The sequence below is a fragment of the Capricornis sumatraensis genome, chromosome 19 (assembly GCF_032405125.1).
Source record: "Capricornis sumatraensis isolate serow.1 chromosome 19, serow.2, whole genome shotgun sequence".
Taxonomy (NCBI): Eukaryota; Metazoa; Chordata; class Mammalia; order Artiodactyla; family Bovidae; genus Capricornis; species Capricornis sumatraensis.
In genome coordinates this window covers 68,136,179-68,153,320 of record NC_091087.1, presented here as the reverse complement: position 1 = coordinate 68,153,320, position 17,142 = coordinate 68,136,179, and the positions used below count along the sequence as shown (strand labels likewise).

The following is a 17,142-nucleotide window of genomic DNA, read 5'->3' as shown; positions in this document are numbered from 1 at the left end:
GATAGAGGAGTCTGGCAGGCCACAGTCCATGGGGTCACAAAGAGTTGGACATGCTACTGCTGCTGCTAAGTCGCTTCAGTCGTGTCTGACTCTGTGCGAACCCATAGACGGAAGCCCACCAGGCTCCCCCGTCCCTGGGATTCTCCAGGCAAGAACACTGGAGTGGGTTGCCATTGCCTTCTCCCAGTCGGACGTGACTGAGCGACTAATACTTAAGCTGTAGCCAATCAAATAATTGCATTGCTTCTGGGTTTTCTCACTCTTGCCCCTAGCTCCTGTAAGTGGATCTCCTAACCACTTCCAATTTGGTGCTGCCCAACATGAATAGATTCTTTTTTTTTTTTTTTTTTTTTGTCTGCCTAGCCGTGGGGATCTTAGGCTTTGAACCTGGGCCCTTGGCAATGAAACCACACAGTCCTAACCACTGGACCTCCAGGGAATTCCCAGTATGAATTGATTCTTGCTCACATAAACTCTTAAATATTTTCATATGCCTCTGTAAATGTTGTAACACTATCCATAGGCATATCCACTAGTTTGATCTCACCTCCTGTTTTAGGTAAATTTCAGATCAGTTCTCCATGGTTCTAATTTGCCTGGTGTTCCTGGGATGGCTCTTAGGTAAGGTATATGGCACGAAAGTCCCGCCCCTGGAGATCGAGGGTGCATCTCACTAACCGGAGACTGCCCAGATGGCTTCCTCTGCTTGCTGGGGGCTCTCAGTGATGTTATAAATGATAACATCACATTCCAGCAGGCGCAAGAGAAGGTCTTCTTGAGACATGCCCTGAAAAAGAAAGTTGACAGCAGTGTCACCTTAATATTTAGATGGGAGTGACAATTTCCAGATGAGACATGCTGCCTGGATAGTACCACAGGAAGAAAAATCACAGAAGGATTTTTTTTTTTTTAATTTAAAATGAAATCTTGGCTCTCTTCTGTGTGTAGTTTTCAAATAACAAAGTCTATGAAAATAGCCGGGAACAGATGAATAAGACAATTACATAAAGATCTTAGATACTATTTCTGCCTGCTGTTTAAACCCTGATTCAGGAGGGAAGAATTAGAACACACTGGAAGAAAATGTGTGAGGCATTTAAAACGAACTCAAGCTTTGGGCAAGTTTCTTTGAGCCGTTATAGACCATCAACGACTCAGAAGTGCTGATAAGCGATTAACGTGGATTATTTCAGAATCCTCAAGGTGGAACAAATCTAGTCTTGAAATGTAAGGTAACTTATCACAGTTGACAGCTGGGAGTATTTAAAAAATTCAGAATTAAAAAAAATTTACTAATTTTTGGGTGTGCTGGGTCTTCATTGCTCTGCGGGTTTTCCTCTAGTTTGGAGAGTGGGGGCTAATCTCTAGTGGCCGTGGGCAGGCTTCTCAATGCACAGGCTTTAGGGTGTGTGGGCTTTAGTAGTTTGAGTTTCTGGGCTCTAGAGTTCTGGGCTCTGGTTCTCCATGGACTTAGTTGCTCCATGGCACGTGGGATCTTCCCAGGCCAGGGATCAAACCCGTGTCTCCTGCATTAACAGGTGGATTCTTTAACCACTGAGCCACCCGGGAATCCCCGCAATACAGAAACTTCTAATGGTTAAAAAAAAATTTCTTATATGATATGAAAGCAACTTTGACGATCATTGTGTTTAACTAGTTATTCCCTGCTGTGTGGTGCCAGCAGATTTTGGTAGTACCGTACCGTGGGTGGGTATCAACCATAAAAGGACCAGGATTTGCACTGGTTGCTCTTCCTCCTGTCTCAGGGATCAGATATTCCTCCATAGATCCTTGACTGGTTGCATGAGAGCAGGACACTTCAGACCAAACTTGATCTCTTTACCACAGCTTCTTTTGGAGAATCACAAGAGGGGAGATGCCTTTCATCAGAGGTTGTGTGTGTGTGTTCAGTCGCTAAGTTGTGTCTGACTCTTCGATCCCATGGACTGCAGCACAGTAAGGCTTCCCTGTCCTTCACTGCCTCTGGGAGTTTGCTCATATTCATGTCCCTTGAGTTGGTGATGCTATCTAACTATCTCATTCTCTGCTGCACCCTCCGACCCACCCCATCTCCTTTTGTCTTCAATCTTTCCCAGCATCAGGGTCTTTTCCAATGAGTCAGATCTTCTCATCAGGTGGCCAAAGTATGGGAGCTTCAGCTTTGGCATCAGTCCTTCTAATGAATATTTAGGGTTGATTTCCTTTAGGATTGACTGGTTTGATCTTCTTGCAGTTCAACGACTCTCAAGAGTCTACTCCAGCACCTTAGTTGGAAAGCATTAGTTCTATGGCGCTCAACCTTCTTTGTGGTCTAACTCTCACATCCATACATGACTACTGGAAAAACCATAGCTCTGATGAGATGGACCTTTGTTGGCAGTGATGTCTTTGCTTTTTAATACGCTGTCTAGGTTTCTCACATTCTTGTTAAATTCAACAGCAACATCCTAGCTTCAGGTGGTTCCCTGACAATATTTGGCATTCCTTGGCTTATGGAAACATCACCCACATCTTTACCTTCATCTTTACATGAAAGTCTCCCTATATTTCTGTCCAAATTTCCCCTTTTTATAAGGACGCCAAGCATACTGGATTAGAGACCCACTCAAAGGAACTCCTTCTAACTTGATTTCTTCTATAAAGACCCTATGTTCAAATAAGGTCTCATCGGAGGTCTTGGGGGATTAGGACTTCACATATTTTGGACATGATTCAGCCCATAATATTATCCACTTGATTTCTTTTCTGGACTGAATGTGCAAGAGAGAAGATATTCTGAAAGTCCTGATTCAAACACGGATTTTTGGAACTCCCTGGCTGGCCAGAGGTTAGCACTTTGCACTTTCAGTGCTGAGGGCCTGGGTTCAATCCCTGGTCAAGGAAACCAAGATCCCACAAGATGCACATTACAGTAAAAATAAATTTTTTTTTAAAGAAACAAACAGATTTTTCACCTTGTCAACAGCATGACGAGAGTACACCATGGTCCTGGTACACCTGGGACTTAGCTATAGTCAGCAAGGACACAATGAGAAAGATTGGGGGATGGGAAGAAATCAAAGTCATGTGTTCCTGACACAGTGTGTTCTAGATCACTTCCAAGAGAAAGAAGATGAAGCATCTGAGTCCATGAAAGCATATGAAATGTGTCCAGAAGAAAACATGTATACCCGGTAAATCAGAGCTGGATGGATTTAAGTTGAAACAGGCACATTTTCAAGAGAATGGTCATCCTATCAGATACTGTGCATTCATTTGTTCCCCCAATAAATAATTGTGGGCACTGATTTTGACCCTAAGGAGAAAGGCAAAAAATGATTGATGTATGACTGTTGACAATACAGAGTATTGGGTGTGCGTGTGTTGGCAAAATTTTAGCAAATAACTATGGTCTAAAGTGAACAAGGATGCATCTAAGCACGTGAAGCTTTTATACAAAGTAGAAAAAGGTAACCTGCTCTTGGACAAATGATATGGCGCCCACTCCGGGACACACTGCAGCCAACAGAACACATCACGGTTCAGCCCCTGCTCACGCCCGCAGCTGAACGTCCTTGAGCAGTGTGCAGCCTGTGCATCCTTTCATGGCAGCCCCCGGTGTAGAAAGGGCTATCATAGAGGTGCATTTGAGCTCTGATGGACCAGGCGAGTATGTGATTATGACTCACAGGGATTGACATTTGAGCTGGACTGACAGGGTGAATACAAGCTCACTGAGCAGAGCCTAGGAAGTTCACAGACTAGCAGGCCATTTGCTGAGCCAGGAAGAAGCTCCGGGCTAGCCTGCTATCTTCCATTCTCCACTCGGTCTCACCTTTTATGCCATACTTGCTTCTTCCCTTGGCTCCCCTAGAATCCAAGCTCTAGCTATACTGATGCTTTCTGTTCCAAAGCACACCATACCCTCACCCAGGTGTCCCCTTTACACGTTATTTCCTTGTCCCCTTACCTGCTTGGTAAGTTCTACTCAGCCCTGGAGGCTCGGCCTCAGTCCCAGCATTTCCAGCAGTCCCCAAACTCCAAAAAGGAGGGCCAACTGTGTTGGATCTCCAGATCAGAGGAGCTGGGGGGGTGGGTCTTGATCTGTGGGATGGGGAGAAGTTTGGAGCTCACTTGTCTGGCTCTCTACATAAGACGAAAACTCAAACTGACCTTTGCAGAGTGCTCTGGACATGGCTGTGCGCATACCTCAGTCATCAAGTCACTGTCCTGCCTGGAGCTGCTAGTTTAGATAGAAGAGTCCCTGCGAGTCTGTGAGCCCTGCAGTCATCTTTGGGCCTTTAAAGTACTCCAGGGACTTCCCTGGCAGTCCAGGAGTTAAGACGCTGAGCTACCAAGGCAGGGGATGCTGGTTGGATCCCTGGTCAGAGAACTAAGATCCCACTTGCCATGTAACAAGGCCAAACAAAGGAAGGGCTCAATACTAATTCACTGAATCAAATTCAGGTATAAATAGAGATCAGTGGTGAGGATCTGAACCAATGCAATTAGCCAGGAGAATGGAAAGGAGACATTGTTTAGAGAGCTATTCAAGAGATGGGTTGAGGCCTCCCTTCCTTCAGCTGGGTTAAGGTTCTCGGTCTTCCCAGGGAAGCTAAGATCGCGTTAGAGTGAGACCGTCATTTCACCCTGCGGCTAGCACCGTGCCTGACACCCCAGCCTAGCGCTCGCCCTTACCACGGCTTTGGTCTTGGAGCCCACCAGCATCTACTCGGCCCTCATCCTCCATGAGGATGAGGTGACGGTTGCAGAGGAGGATAGCAATGCCCTCATTAAAGCAGTCAGTGTAAATGTTGAGCCTTCTGGCCAGGCTTGCTCACAAAGGCTTCGGCCAATGTCAGCATGGGGAGTTTCATCTGCAATGATGGGGGGAGGGGAGGGGGGAGTGGCGGGAGGGGGCGGGGCTGGTAGACCTGCCCCAGCAGGAGGTCCTGTCCCCCCTACCCCCCGCCACTGTTGCCCCAGCTGAGGAGCAGAAAGCAGAAGCAAAGAAAGAAGAATCTAAAGAGTCTGATGATGACATGGGCCTTGGTCTTTTTGACTAAACCTCTTTGGTAACACGTCCAGTAAAAAGGCGAGCTCTTAAAAAAAAAGAGAAAGCTGGGTTGAGGATCTCATGACCAAGAGGATATGAGAGGCAGTGGTGCCAGCTAAAGGATGTCACCAGCCATCCGGCTCTACAAGGATGAGGTCATTAGCTATTGCGCTTGCTGACCTCCAACACCCCCTGAACGGAAATCAGCGGGAAGGTCAGGAAGGAGGCATCCTGTGCTCCGGGAAAAACCGACAGAACGGGCCTTCAGAGAGGTAGGTATTTTGAGGAGAAATTTTTATGACCCCATTATCTTGCATGTTCTAATACCTAGAAAAGCACCGAAATCAGTCATGGAGACATCTGCTCCTCGTGACTAGCGGCGACCTTTGACTGAGATGTGTTAATTGCATGTGTTTAATTGCACCTACTCCCCCTTCTGGAGAAGACAATGGCAACCCACTCCAGTACTCTTGCCTGGAAAATCCTATGGATGGAGGAGCCTGGTAGGCTGCAGTCCATGGGGTCGCTAGGAGTCGGACCCGACTCAGTGACTTCACTTTCACTTTTCATTTTCATGGATTGGAGAAGGAAATGGCAACCCACTCCAGTGTTCTTGCCTGGAGAATCCTAGGGACGGGGGAGCCTGGTGGGCTGCCCTCTCTGGGGTTGCACAGAGTCGAACATGACTGAAGCGACTTAGCAGCAGCAGCAGCAGTAACTCGCCCTTCACTCAAATCACAAACATACTGCTTTACAAACTGGAAAATGTTTTAAGAGATGGGAATACCAGACCACCTGTCCTGCCTCCTGAGAAACGTGTGCAGATCAAGAAGCAACAGTGAGAGCCAGACATGGAACAACGGACTGGTTCAGAATTGGGAAAGGGGTACGTCAAGGCTGTATGTTGTCAACCCTACTTATTTCACTTACATGCAGAGTTAAATAAACCACCTTATATGCCACTTACGTCTTTGGAGCAGGTCCTCAGAGCTCTCTGAGAGGCTGTTTCTCAGGCTATAGTCCTCAGTAAACCCCAAACAAAACTGAACTCACAGCTCTCACACTCTGAGTAGTTTTTTTTTTTTTTCCAGTTAATAGTAGGGAGGCAAAAGCCCACAGCAATACCAGGCTCGCAGCTGTGATGGGGGCAAGTGCATGATGAATGGTATAAAGGACACTCTTGGTTGTCTACAAATATCCATTCCCTCTTCCTCTTTCCCAACAGATCCCAAATTTTGTTCAACTACTCCCTTTCTCAGCCTGTGGGAAATTAACTTCATCCTCTAACTTCAAGTAGGGGCCTTACTGATTCCAGATAAAAGATTGGTTCAGGAACAGCCAAGTGACTCAACTCCAGACAGTGAGTGTAGGGTACTGCTGGAAAGTTCATCCTCCTTTCTATAAGAACTTCTGAAAGTTTTCTTCATCAGGGTGTGGCTGTGTAGGTGTGCAGATCCCTGGAATGTTGCAGCCTTGCTGCCAACCTGAGGAATGAAGTCACCCTCAGAGAGACAGAGCCAAGGAAAGAGCTGGAAAAGGGCTACCATCCCTGGATCACACCAGGCCTGAAGCAGGTTCTTCCTTGAGACCACCAGCCACATAAGCTAATGAATGTCCTTATTGAATAAGCCAGTTTACATCGCCCCTTTCCCCACTATGACTCGCAACGCCAAATGGTCCAAACAGATACAGACAGCGAGGCCCCTAATACAAAGCAGGGGAGAGTGGTTTTGTAGAGGAGTGTGAGAGACTTCGTTTTGGGTATGATGATGTGAAAGTGCTGCCGGACGTCTGGGGAGGAGCCACAAAGCAGCTGGATGTGTGCTTAGTCAGCAGGGCTGGGGAAGGATCAGAAAGGCATTGTCTTGAAGCTGAAGCTGCGGGCCTGGATAAGAGTTAGGAAGAATGCCTGTTTTGAGAGGGGAGGGAGCTCTGGGAAAAAACTACATTTAAAGAGAAGGAGCGGATGCACGTGGACAGTCAGCCAAGTGCTGCTGCAGGGAAGTGGGGAAGAGAGACAATGGCCAGGATACCTCCTGTGAAGGGGTGCGGGCTGGAGGGTGCAGGAGTGAGGCCTGTGACGGTGCTGAGCCCTCTCCCAAGTTCAGTGGTGGCAGGGCCAGGGGCAGAGAAAGAGGCAGGAGGGGTGTGTGTGTTTCCCAGTGGGAAGATATCAGCATATGTGGAGGTAGAAAGAAAGAAGCCAGTGGCAAGTGAAGACAGAGAAGAGGGCTTCCCTGGTGGTCCAGGGCTTAAGACTCTGCTTTGCAATGCAAGGGACACCGGTTAGATCCCTGGCCAGGAAGAACTCGCATGCCTCGGGGCAACGAAGCCTTCACGGCTACTGAGGCAGCACTCTAGAGCCCAAGAGTCGCAACTACTCAGCCTGCACACCTAGAGCTCTGCACCAGGAGGAGCCACTGCAATGAGAAGCCAGAGCATCCTGAGAGCAGCCCCCAACTCGCTGCCACTAGAGAAAGCCTGTGCTCAGCAAGGGAGACTCACCACGGCCAAAAAGAAATAAGTCTTTTAAAAAAAGAAAGAGCCAGAGAGGGTAAAAAGGGGTAAGTGGTGAAGTTCCCAAAGTTGGTGGGAGGGGACGCATTCGTTCAGTTACGAGTACTTATTAAGGGCCAGTGCTGTCTGTCACCATTCATGGATACACATGAGAATAAATGGGGCGCTGTGTCCACTTTCATGGAACAGATAGTGACAGTCAGTGTAATCCACAATAGACACATAATAACAATGGGGTGTAAAAAGTGTAAAAGGATCTGGACAGGCAAAGAGCTCAGAATCTAAACTAGGAGTGGGGAATTATGAAGGGCTTCCTGGCGGAGACAACATTCTGGGTTAAAGCATGAAAGATATATAGGGAGGGAAGTGGGAAGGCTATTCCAGGGCTCAGAATGTGCAAAGCTGTCCCTTAGGATCTGGAGAATGGCAGGCAGGGTGGTGGGAGAGGTTAGCCTGGGAGGGCTGCCCTTCCTGGAGGTATTTCAGTGTCTCAGGATGAGGGGTGTATAGGCTCTGTGTTTTGAAGGCAGTACTACTTCTCAATAAGACAGCAATGTAATGGTGTGTTGCTCTCCAGTGGCTTCTTACAAAGGAGGTGTCTTCCACAAATAACACTCTCCAGGGTCCAAAGTCATGTTAGGGTGAGGCAGGGCAGAATGCATTTTAAACACAGGATGCAGAATTTTATGAGTCTGAAAGTTCAAGTGAGAGCCACACCTTCTAAGAATGTCTCATTTATATCATTTAAGTTCTTTGCTGCTTTTTCTTGGGCGGGGGCGGGGGAAGGGGGTGCTCCCTGCAGCTTGCCAGCCCAGGAATGGAAGCTGTGCCTCCTGCAGAGGAAGCTCAGAGAGTCTTAATTACTGGACCTCCAGGAAGTCCCTGCAGGCAAACCTTTAAACTAGGGAGATGAGAGGTGTTAGTCTCCATCACAGGGAGACCTACTCCCACCTTTCCGACAGTCTCACTTTGGCAGGAGAGAGGGGATGAGAAGCAACACATTGTCAGGGCATTTGAGCAGAGGGTGGTGCTTTCCTTTCTCCCCTCTCAGCAGCCCCCCTGGACTTACACAGTAGGTCTCCACGGCAAACTCGGGTCGGGGGACGTCCAGCTTGGAAAGTGTGCCCACGATCTGGAACGTGCCTTCCTTCAGTTTGGCCATGGAGGCTTCTGGCATCGCTGATTTATTTTCATCATCCTCTTCTTCCTCCTCCGTAATTTCTTCAAGTGAAGCCCCGACGACACAGTTAGAAAGAAACTGCAACAAAGAGAAATTTCCTGAATATTCAGAACAGCTCAGAATGAAACCAGTATGAATGATGATTCTAAAAGCTGACCTTTATTGAAGGCTTGATAGTGGTTCCTCTTGTGCAAAGCTAGAGCTTTTGACACTGGTATCTCACCGAAATTGGCTTAATTCCCACAAGAATACAGTGAAATGGGTACTGTATTATGAGTCCCCATTTTATAGGCAGGGAACTCAGGCTCAGAGAGCTTTAAGAGCTTATTAAGGACATATTTAAATTTTTTTAAAAATTTATTTGACTGGGTTAGGATCTTCAGTTGCAGCATGAAGGATCTAGTTCCCTGACCAGGGATAAAATCCAGGGAACCTGCATTGGGAGCACGGAGTCTTAACCACTGGATCACCAGGAAAGTCCCTCATTAAGAATATTATCCTGCACTAGCAAAAGGCAGAGCTGGGTTAAATTCACCATGATGATTTTGTCTAACAGAAATATAGACATGTGATGCGATCTGCTTAGGGAACTCAAATCTGCTAGTAGCCACATTAATAAAAAGAAACAGGTGAATGTAGGTAATGCTCAAATTTTAAAAGAATTTAGGTATGTTTTAACCCAAGGTATCCAAATTATTATCAGTTTAACATACCAATATAAACATTCAGTTCAGTTCAGTTCAGTCGCTCAGTCGTGTCCGACTCTTTGCAACGACATGAATCGCAGCACGCCAGGCCTCCCTGTCCATCACCATCTCCCGGAGTTCACTCAGACTCACATCCATCGAGTTGGTGATGCCATCCAGCCATCTCATCCTTGGTCGTCCCCTTCTCCTCCTGCCCCCAATCCCTCCCAGCATCAGAGTCTTTTCCAATGAGTCAACTCTTCACATGAGATGGCCAAAGTACTGGAGTTTCAGCTTCAGCATCATTCCCTCCAAGGAAATCCCAGGGCTGATCTACTTCAGAATGGACTGGTTGCATCTCCTTGCAGTCCAAGGGACTCTCAAGAGTCTTCTCCAACACCACAGTTCAAAAGCATCAATTCTTTGGCGCTCAGCCTTCTTCACAGTCCAACTCTCACATCCATACATGACCACTGGAAAAACCATAAGCCTTGACTAGACGGACCTTAGTAAGCAAAGTAATGTCTCTGCTTTTGAGTATACTCTCTAGGTTGGTCATAACTTTTCTTCCTAGGAGTAAGTGTCTTTTAATTTCATGTCTGTAATCACCATCTGCAGTGATTTTGGAGCCCCCCAAAAATGAAGTCTGACACTGTTTCCACTGTTTCCCCATCTATTTCCCATGAAGTGATGGGACCAGATGCCATGATCTTCATTTTCTGAATGCTGAGCTTTAAGCCAACTTTCTCACTCTCCACTTTCACTTTCACCAAGAGGCTTTTTAGCTCCTCTTCACTTTCTGCCATAAGGGTGGTGTCATCTGCATATCTGAGGTTATTGATATTTCTCCCGGCAATCTTGATTCCAGCTCGTGTTTCTTCCAGTCCAGCGTTTCTCATGATGTACCCTGCATAGAAGTTAAATAAGCAGGGTGACAATATACAGTCTTGACGTTCTCCTTTTCCTATTTGAAACCAGTCTGTTGTTCCATGTCCAGTTCTAACTGTTGCTTCCTGACCTGCATACAGATTTCTCAAGAGGCACGTCAAGAGGTCTGGTATTCCTATCTCTCTCAGAATTTTCCACAGTTTATTGTGATCCACACAGTCAAAGGCTTTGGCATAGTCAATAAAGCAGAAATAGATGTTTTTCTGGAACTCTCTTGCTTTTTCCATGATCCAGCGGATGTTGGCAATTTGATCTCTGGTTCCTCTGCCTTTTCTAAAACCAGCTTGAACATCAGGGAGTTCACGGTTCACGTATTGCTGAAGCCTGGCTTGGAGAATTTTGAGCATTACTTTACTAGCATGTGAGATGAGTGCAATTGTGCGATAGTTTGAGCATTCTTTTGCTTTGCCTTTCTTTGGGATTGGAATGAAAACTGACCTTTTCCAGTCCTGTGGCCACTGCTGAGTTTTCCAAATTTGCTGGCATATTGAGTGCAGCACTTTCACAGCATCATCTTTCAGGATTTGAAATAGCTCTACTGGCATTCCATCACCTCCACTAGCTTTGTTCATAGTGATGCTTTCTAAGGCCCACTTGACTTCACATTCCAGGATGTCTGGCTCTAGATTAGAGATCACACCATCATGATTATCTGGGTCGTGAAGATCTTTTTTGTACAGTTCTTATGTGTATTCTTGCCACCTCTTCTTAATATCTTCTGCTTCTGTTAGGTTTACTGAGATATTATATATTCTTTATTTCCCACAGTAAGTGTATGAAATTTGATGTGTATTTTACTCTTACAGCACAGATCCATTTAGACTAGACACGTGTAAACAGGCAACAGCTGCATGTGGCCAGTGGCTATGAATAATGAAATAGAAGGAGGTTTCTTTTCTTGTGTTTACAAAGCTCTCTTTGCGAGTGGTTTATGCAATGTTCATGAGTTTCATATATAAATAAAACTAATTTTAATTTATATATTAGACATATAATTCTTAGATTAAACATATTTAAATAATCATGAAGATATCACTTCTTGGGAGTAAAAACATTACAAAACCAAATAAACAAAAAGTCCTTCCCCACTTATTTTGATTAAAAAAACCAAAAACAGTCCAAGTTAGTAGGCAAGATGTCAGGTTCAATCTCTTATTGGAATATATTTTTCCCGAATATGACATATATATTTTTGTTTACCTCTCAAACATACATCTTCAATTTTATTATCCCATTTCACAGACAAGGAGACTGAGGCCCAGCAGTAAGCAATTTGCCCAAGATTGCATGGGGAGGGAGGGGTGATGCCAAATCTTCTGATATGATATTCAAAGCTGCACGGTTGCCACCCGGCCCCTTTTCAGACTGGAGAAGGGGCTGGGATGCATTGCCCAACTGAGGTCAGGAGACATGGTTTACATGTTGTTGTTGCTGTTTTTTTATATGCTTTATATTTCTACTTCCATGTTGCTTAGTGCAGACAATGCAATTCCTTGTAATTTGAGAAAGTCAAATCCTGGTTTGTTTAGGAATAACCAGAAAATTCTGTTATTGATCAGCTTTTGAAAAAATCTCTACAAACTAAAAGTTTTATTATAAAAATATGCTGTTGTAAAAAAAATCAGTGATCAGAATGGGGTAAAGGAAAAGGTTAAATTCTCTTCCCTTCTTCCCTCCTAATTTCAATCACGTCATCTTTCTTTTTAAGTACTCCAGTGCCTATCATTGTATTTAGAACATAAACTAAATTCCTGACAAAAGCCCCACAAGGTCTTAGTCTTTATGCTTGACTTTGCTTCACTGGGGCTTCCCTGTGGCTCAGCTGGTAAAGAATCTGCCTGCAATGCGGGAGACTTGGGTTCAATCCCTGGGTTGAGAAGATCCCCTGAAGAAGGGAAAGGCCACCCACTCCAGTATTCTGGCCTGGAGAATTCAACGGACTGTATAGTCCATGGGGTTGCAAAGAGTCGGACACGACCGGGTGACTTTCACTTGCTTCATTGAACTTCCCTGAGACTCAGTGGGTAAAGGATTTGCCAGCAATGCAGGAGACACAGGAGACCCTTGGGACGGGAAGATCCCCTGGAGGAGGAAATGGCAACTCACTCTAGTATTCTTGCCTGAAAAATCCCATGGACAGGAGCCTGACAGATGTAGGCCAAAGGGTCACAGAAGAGTTGGACGTGACTGACCACACACACTTTGTAAATTTACACAACAAACACTGATGAAGTGCTGGCTTTGTGTGAGGCACTGATTAGTTGCTGAGCAGGGCCACCTTCTGACTTTCCTCCATAAAATATATTATTAATAAAAATGATATTTATGACTGTATTTCTATAACAACACACAATCTTTGTTGCTAAATTTTAAATTTGCTTCCTTTCAAATTTAAGAGAAATTAAAACATTTTTATGGGCCCCAAAGTCCCATGGGTCCCGGACACGGTGACTGCTGTCCCTGGGGCCCCTGATTCACTACACCCTTGCCACTCTGTCCTCTGCAACCTTTGCTGTGCCCTCTGGGAGCTAGTTCCTCGGCCTGGACCTTCATTCTGTACATGTCAGATTAAATGTCACCTCTCAAGAGTGCCCTTCATGCAACTCTATTTAAAGCAGCCACCCTCTCCTCCCCAAGACCACATTTTCTATTCTCTTTCCTGCAGAGTACTTAGTAGAGATTGAAATATCTTGTTTATGTTAAAAATTATTTATTGTCTACCTCCTTCCAGAGAGGCAGGAACTTCAAGGGCAAAACTTTGTTGGGTCTTATTAACTGCGAATGCCATTTAATAGGAGGTCATGAACAAATGAATCCCATCCTCCAGAATAATAATTGTTAAATGTGATAATAGTTCAATGGTAATAAGTGATAATAGTTCAATGTCCTGCGTATCCTTTAAGACGTTTTCTGTGTGTAGATTGTCTATCTATCTGTCATCTATCTATTTATCTTCTTTGGGCTTCCTAGGTAGCACAGTGGTAAAGACTGTGCCTGCCAATTGCTGGAGACCGGGGTCTGATCCCTGAATTGGGAAGATCTGCTCCAATAGGAAACGGCAACCCATTCCAGTATTCTTGCCTGGGAAATTCCATGGACAGAGGAGGCTGGCGGGCCACAGTCCATGGAAAGCTGGCCACCACTGAGCATGCACACACACACACACACACACACACACAAACACACATACACATCTTCTCTATATTTGTATCTATCTTTTTGAAAGACACAAATAATTTCCTACTACCGGCTTCTCTGGTGCCTCAGTGGTAAAGCATCTGCCTGCCAATGCAGGTGAGGTAGGTTCCATCCCTGGATTGGGAAGATTCCCTGTAGAAGGAAATGGCAAGCCACTCGAGTATTCTTGCCAGGGAAATCCCATGCACAGAGGAGCCTGACGGGCTATACAGTCCATGGGGTCCCCAAAAAATTGGACATGACTTTTCCCTAGTGTCTCAGACGGTAAAGCGTCTGTCTGCAATGCAGGAGACCCGGGTTCGATCCCTGGGTTGGGAAGATCCCCTGGAGAAGGAAATGGCAGCCCACTCCAGTATTCTTGTCTGGAAAATCCCATGGACCGCGGAGCCTGGTAGGCTACGTCCATGGGGTCGCAGAGTCGGACGCGACTGAGCGACTTTGCTTTCACTTTAGCAACTGAACAACAAACACAACCCCTATCTTTTTGACGTTTTGTTACTGCATTTAGTTTTGAACTTTGTCCGTCACTTTCCTGCTTGAGACTCCTCGGCGGGAGTGGAAAGATAACCTGGTTAGAAGCCGGAGACCTGAGCCCCAAGCTCGCTAAGCCCCCAGCTTGTCTTCGGCAAGCCCCCAACTCCTTCCGAGCTTGTTTCCGCCCCTAAACAAGGGAGAAACCCGGACTGGACCTCCGATCTCCAAAATCCTGGTCTTCCAGGTCGGGCGCTGGTCTAGCCTAGGGGCGGACTGGGGAGCCAGGGCACTGTCTGTGTCCCGGACGATGGAGGGTCCCTTAGGGGAGACCCTGATAAAGTCCGCGGCTAAGGTGCAACCGGGTTTGCGGGCTTGGAGCCGGGACTGGGGGAGCTGGGGGCTGGGATTCAGCTTTGACCCACCGCCGCTTACCTTCCCGATGTTTCTGCTGCTGTATGAGTCCAGCAGGTTTATAAACACCCTCTGGATCCGGATAGCTTTCTCCGCAGGGGCAGCACTTTCCTCTTCTTCAGCCATGGTGGGAGTCGCGCTGGTTGCTAAGGAGAAAGCGTCCCTTTGGTTGCCAAGGAGGTGGGTGGAGCCGGGCCTTCGGGGGCGGGGCCTAGGGCGCGGTGCGGGGCGTTCCAGGGGCGGGGCGGGGGCGGGGCCTCCGATTTCCCGCGCCCTGAGGGTTTTCCCAGCCTAGGGCGCAGGGCTGGACCGCCGCGTCCCCGCCCGAGAGCTTGCAGCCAGTGCCCTTGGGCAGTGCGTGCCCTCTGTTCCCTTTCCTCTCTTTCATTCAGAAACTCCGGAAACACGTCCCAGTGTCCCCCAGACCCGGAGCACTAAAGATATTGATGAGTCTGATGATAAGTTATAAAGCCCATAGCCTAGGCCTTCCCCGAAATGTTGAAGTGAATTAACATGCCCTTTGTAGGATGGTCTGATCCGGAGGGTTTGACTTAAATCTTCTACTGCAAAGGAGGGCTGTTGCCATGGAGTTTCAGGGTCAGGACTCAGGACCCACAGCGAGTGTGGTCCCCATGCTCTTGCCAGTGGTGGTGGTCCACTGGGCTTCAGAGGTTAGGCAGTTCCGGGCCTGGTAGGGGTAGCTGGAGGCCATTTGTGCTGGGATTCACCCTCTTTCACAAAGTGATAAAATGTAGACTGCCCTTTCCAAATAAGGTTGGACAAGAGGTTGCGGCCGAATTAAAAGATGTTAACACAGAACCACAAAGGCCATGGCGGACTGTATATATAGTCTGTTATCTTAGAATAGTAGATATTTTTGTGCTTTAATATTTAATATTTAAATATTAACTTCTTAAACGTAAATGTTTAACACATGGATTTTTTTTTTTTTTTTTCTCAATGTTTCCTTGGTGGCTCAGATGGTAAAGAATCTGCCTGCAGTGCAGGAGACACGAGTTTGATCCCTGGGTTGGGAAGATCCCTTGGAGAAGGGAATGGCTACCCAGTCTTGCCTGGAGAATTCCATGGACAGAGGAGCCTGGCAGGCTACAGTTCCCTGGGGCACAAAGAGTCAGACACGACTGAGTGGCTAACACTTTACTTTCACCTAAAAAAAAAAATACTAATTGCCTCCAAAAAATGGAAATGGCCAGGGAGCTGGACAGCCTGGGGGTTCTGGACAGTTGGGAGACTTGGCTTCGACTTCCACCTCGGCACTTATTTGTGGGAGACTGGAGCCAAACTTTTAACCTTACATGAGCTGTTGCTGCTGCTGCCAAGTCGCTTCAGTCGTGTCCAACTCTGTGTGACCTCATAGACAGCAGCCCACCAGGCTCCCCCGTCCATGGGATTTTCCATGCAAGAGTACTGGAGTGTGGTGCCATTGCCTTCTCCACACGAGCTGTTAAGTGACTATAAAACAGGGGTGAAACCACCAACCTAACAGGGCTGTCAGGATTAAATAAGATATATGTAAGCATTTTCTGAAATGGTCTCCAAAAGTGAAATTGCTTTTTTTTTCTGTGATGCTAAATCACACTTGCACAAATGGGAGCCTTTTCATTCCTTTTTTTGTCCCTACTCCCTTTCCTTTTTATACATTTGTCTCATTGAAACTTCTTTGTTTTGATAACACTTTGAAATTCTGCAAACAATTTGGGAACAGCTTGCTCACAGCAACATTTTTTTTTCTTTAGCTGTCAATTTAAATGTAAAAATACTCTTGCAAGACCAGTACAGAACTTGGAATAAATATTGTTCATTTTTTATAAAGACCTGTTAGATGGAATATTCTAAAATTCACTAGATGCCTCATTTCCAGATTTTCAGTTTGTCCCGAATAAAATGCTGTTAAGCGGATAAGTACTTTTATTCAACCAATCATGCTACTATAAAATATAACTCACTTTTGTTTCATTCTTACTGTTTACATTATGATAACAGGTAAATGAGCTAGGGCCATAGTTACAAGGGGATGGCTTCCAGAGAATTGTATAGCATATTGGTAGGTTAGGAAAGGAGATTCTATTGATCAGTTCTATTATGTCAGTTACCTTTTACTATTATTCCTTTAAAAAAATATATTTTTAAAGTATAGTTGATTTACTGTACAATCTTGTTAGTTTTAGGTGTATAGCAGTGATCCAATTACATACATAATTACAAGATACTGAGTGTAATTCCCTGTTCCTTTCCTCTTTCAAAATTAGCTTTCACACAACCACAAAGTTCAGGGGATGCTTTTATTGACACACTGTATGGGGATGACTGACGGAGTCAGAAGACCTGGGTTCTGACCTTCCTTTCCTGCTCACAGGTGGTCTGCTGAGCAAGTGCCACGATCTGTCCAAGTTTCAGTTGAACGTCATACACAAATGAAGGGGAAGAAGGCAGAATTCTGAAGTTAAAGTGGCATGTATCAGAATCTCAAGTGTTTTCCTATCCTGTTTCCCTGTAACAGTCAAACTGCATATTTTGTGGTTTTTGAACACTGGAGGAGAGAACAGTGTAGCGTTGTGATGAAAGATGCGAATGAAGGCTCAGAACTCCAGTAACTGCTGCTGAGCTGTGTGGCATGTGTAAAGACTGATTCTGGACCTGGAGGAGAGGTGGGAAGAGTTATCATGGGAAAT

General features: G+C 45.9%; 1 protein-coding gene across 4 annotated transcripts in view; it reads right to left on the bottom strand.

The window, feature by feature from the left end:
* The window catches only part of AK7 (adenylate kinase 7), a 69,343-nt gene extending 54,768 nt beyond the window's left edge, over positions 1-14,575 (bottom strand). For all 4 annotated transcript variants that reach the window (XM_068991211.1, XM_068991212.1, XM_068991214.1 and 1 more), the window contains exons 1-3: positions 14,471-14,575; positions 8,622-8,810; positions 679-787 (exon numbers count right to left, since the gene is read on the bottom strand). In XM_068991211.1, the coding sequence (XP_068847312.1) occupies positions 679-787; positions 8,622-8,810; positions 14,471-14,575 (403 nt within the window). The remainder of the gene's footprint in view (positions 1-678; positions 788-8,621; positions 8,811-14,470) is intronic.
* Positions 14,576-17,142: the final 2,567 nt, after the last annotated feature.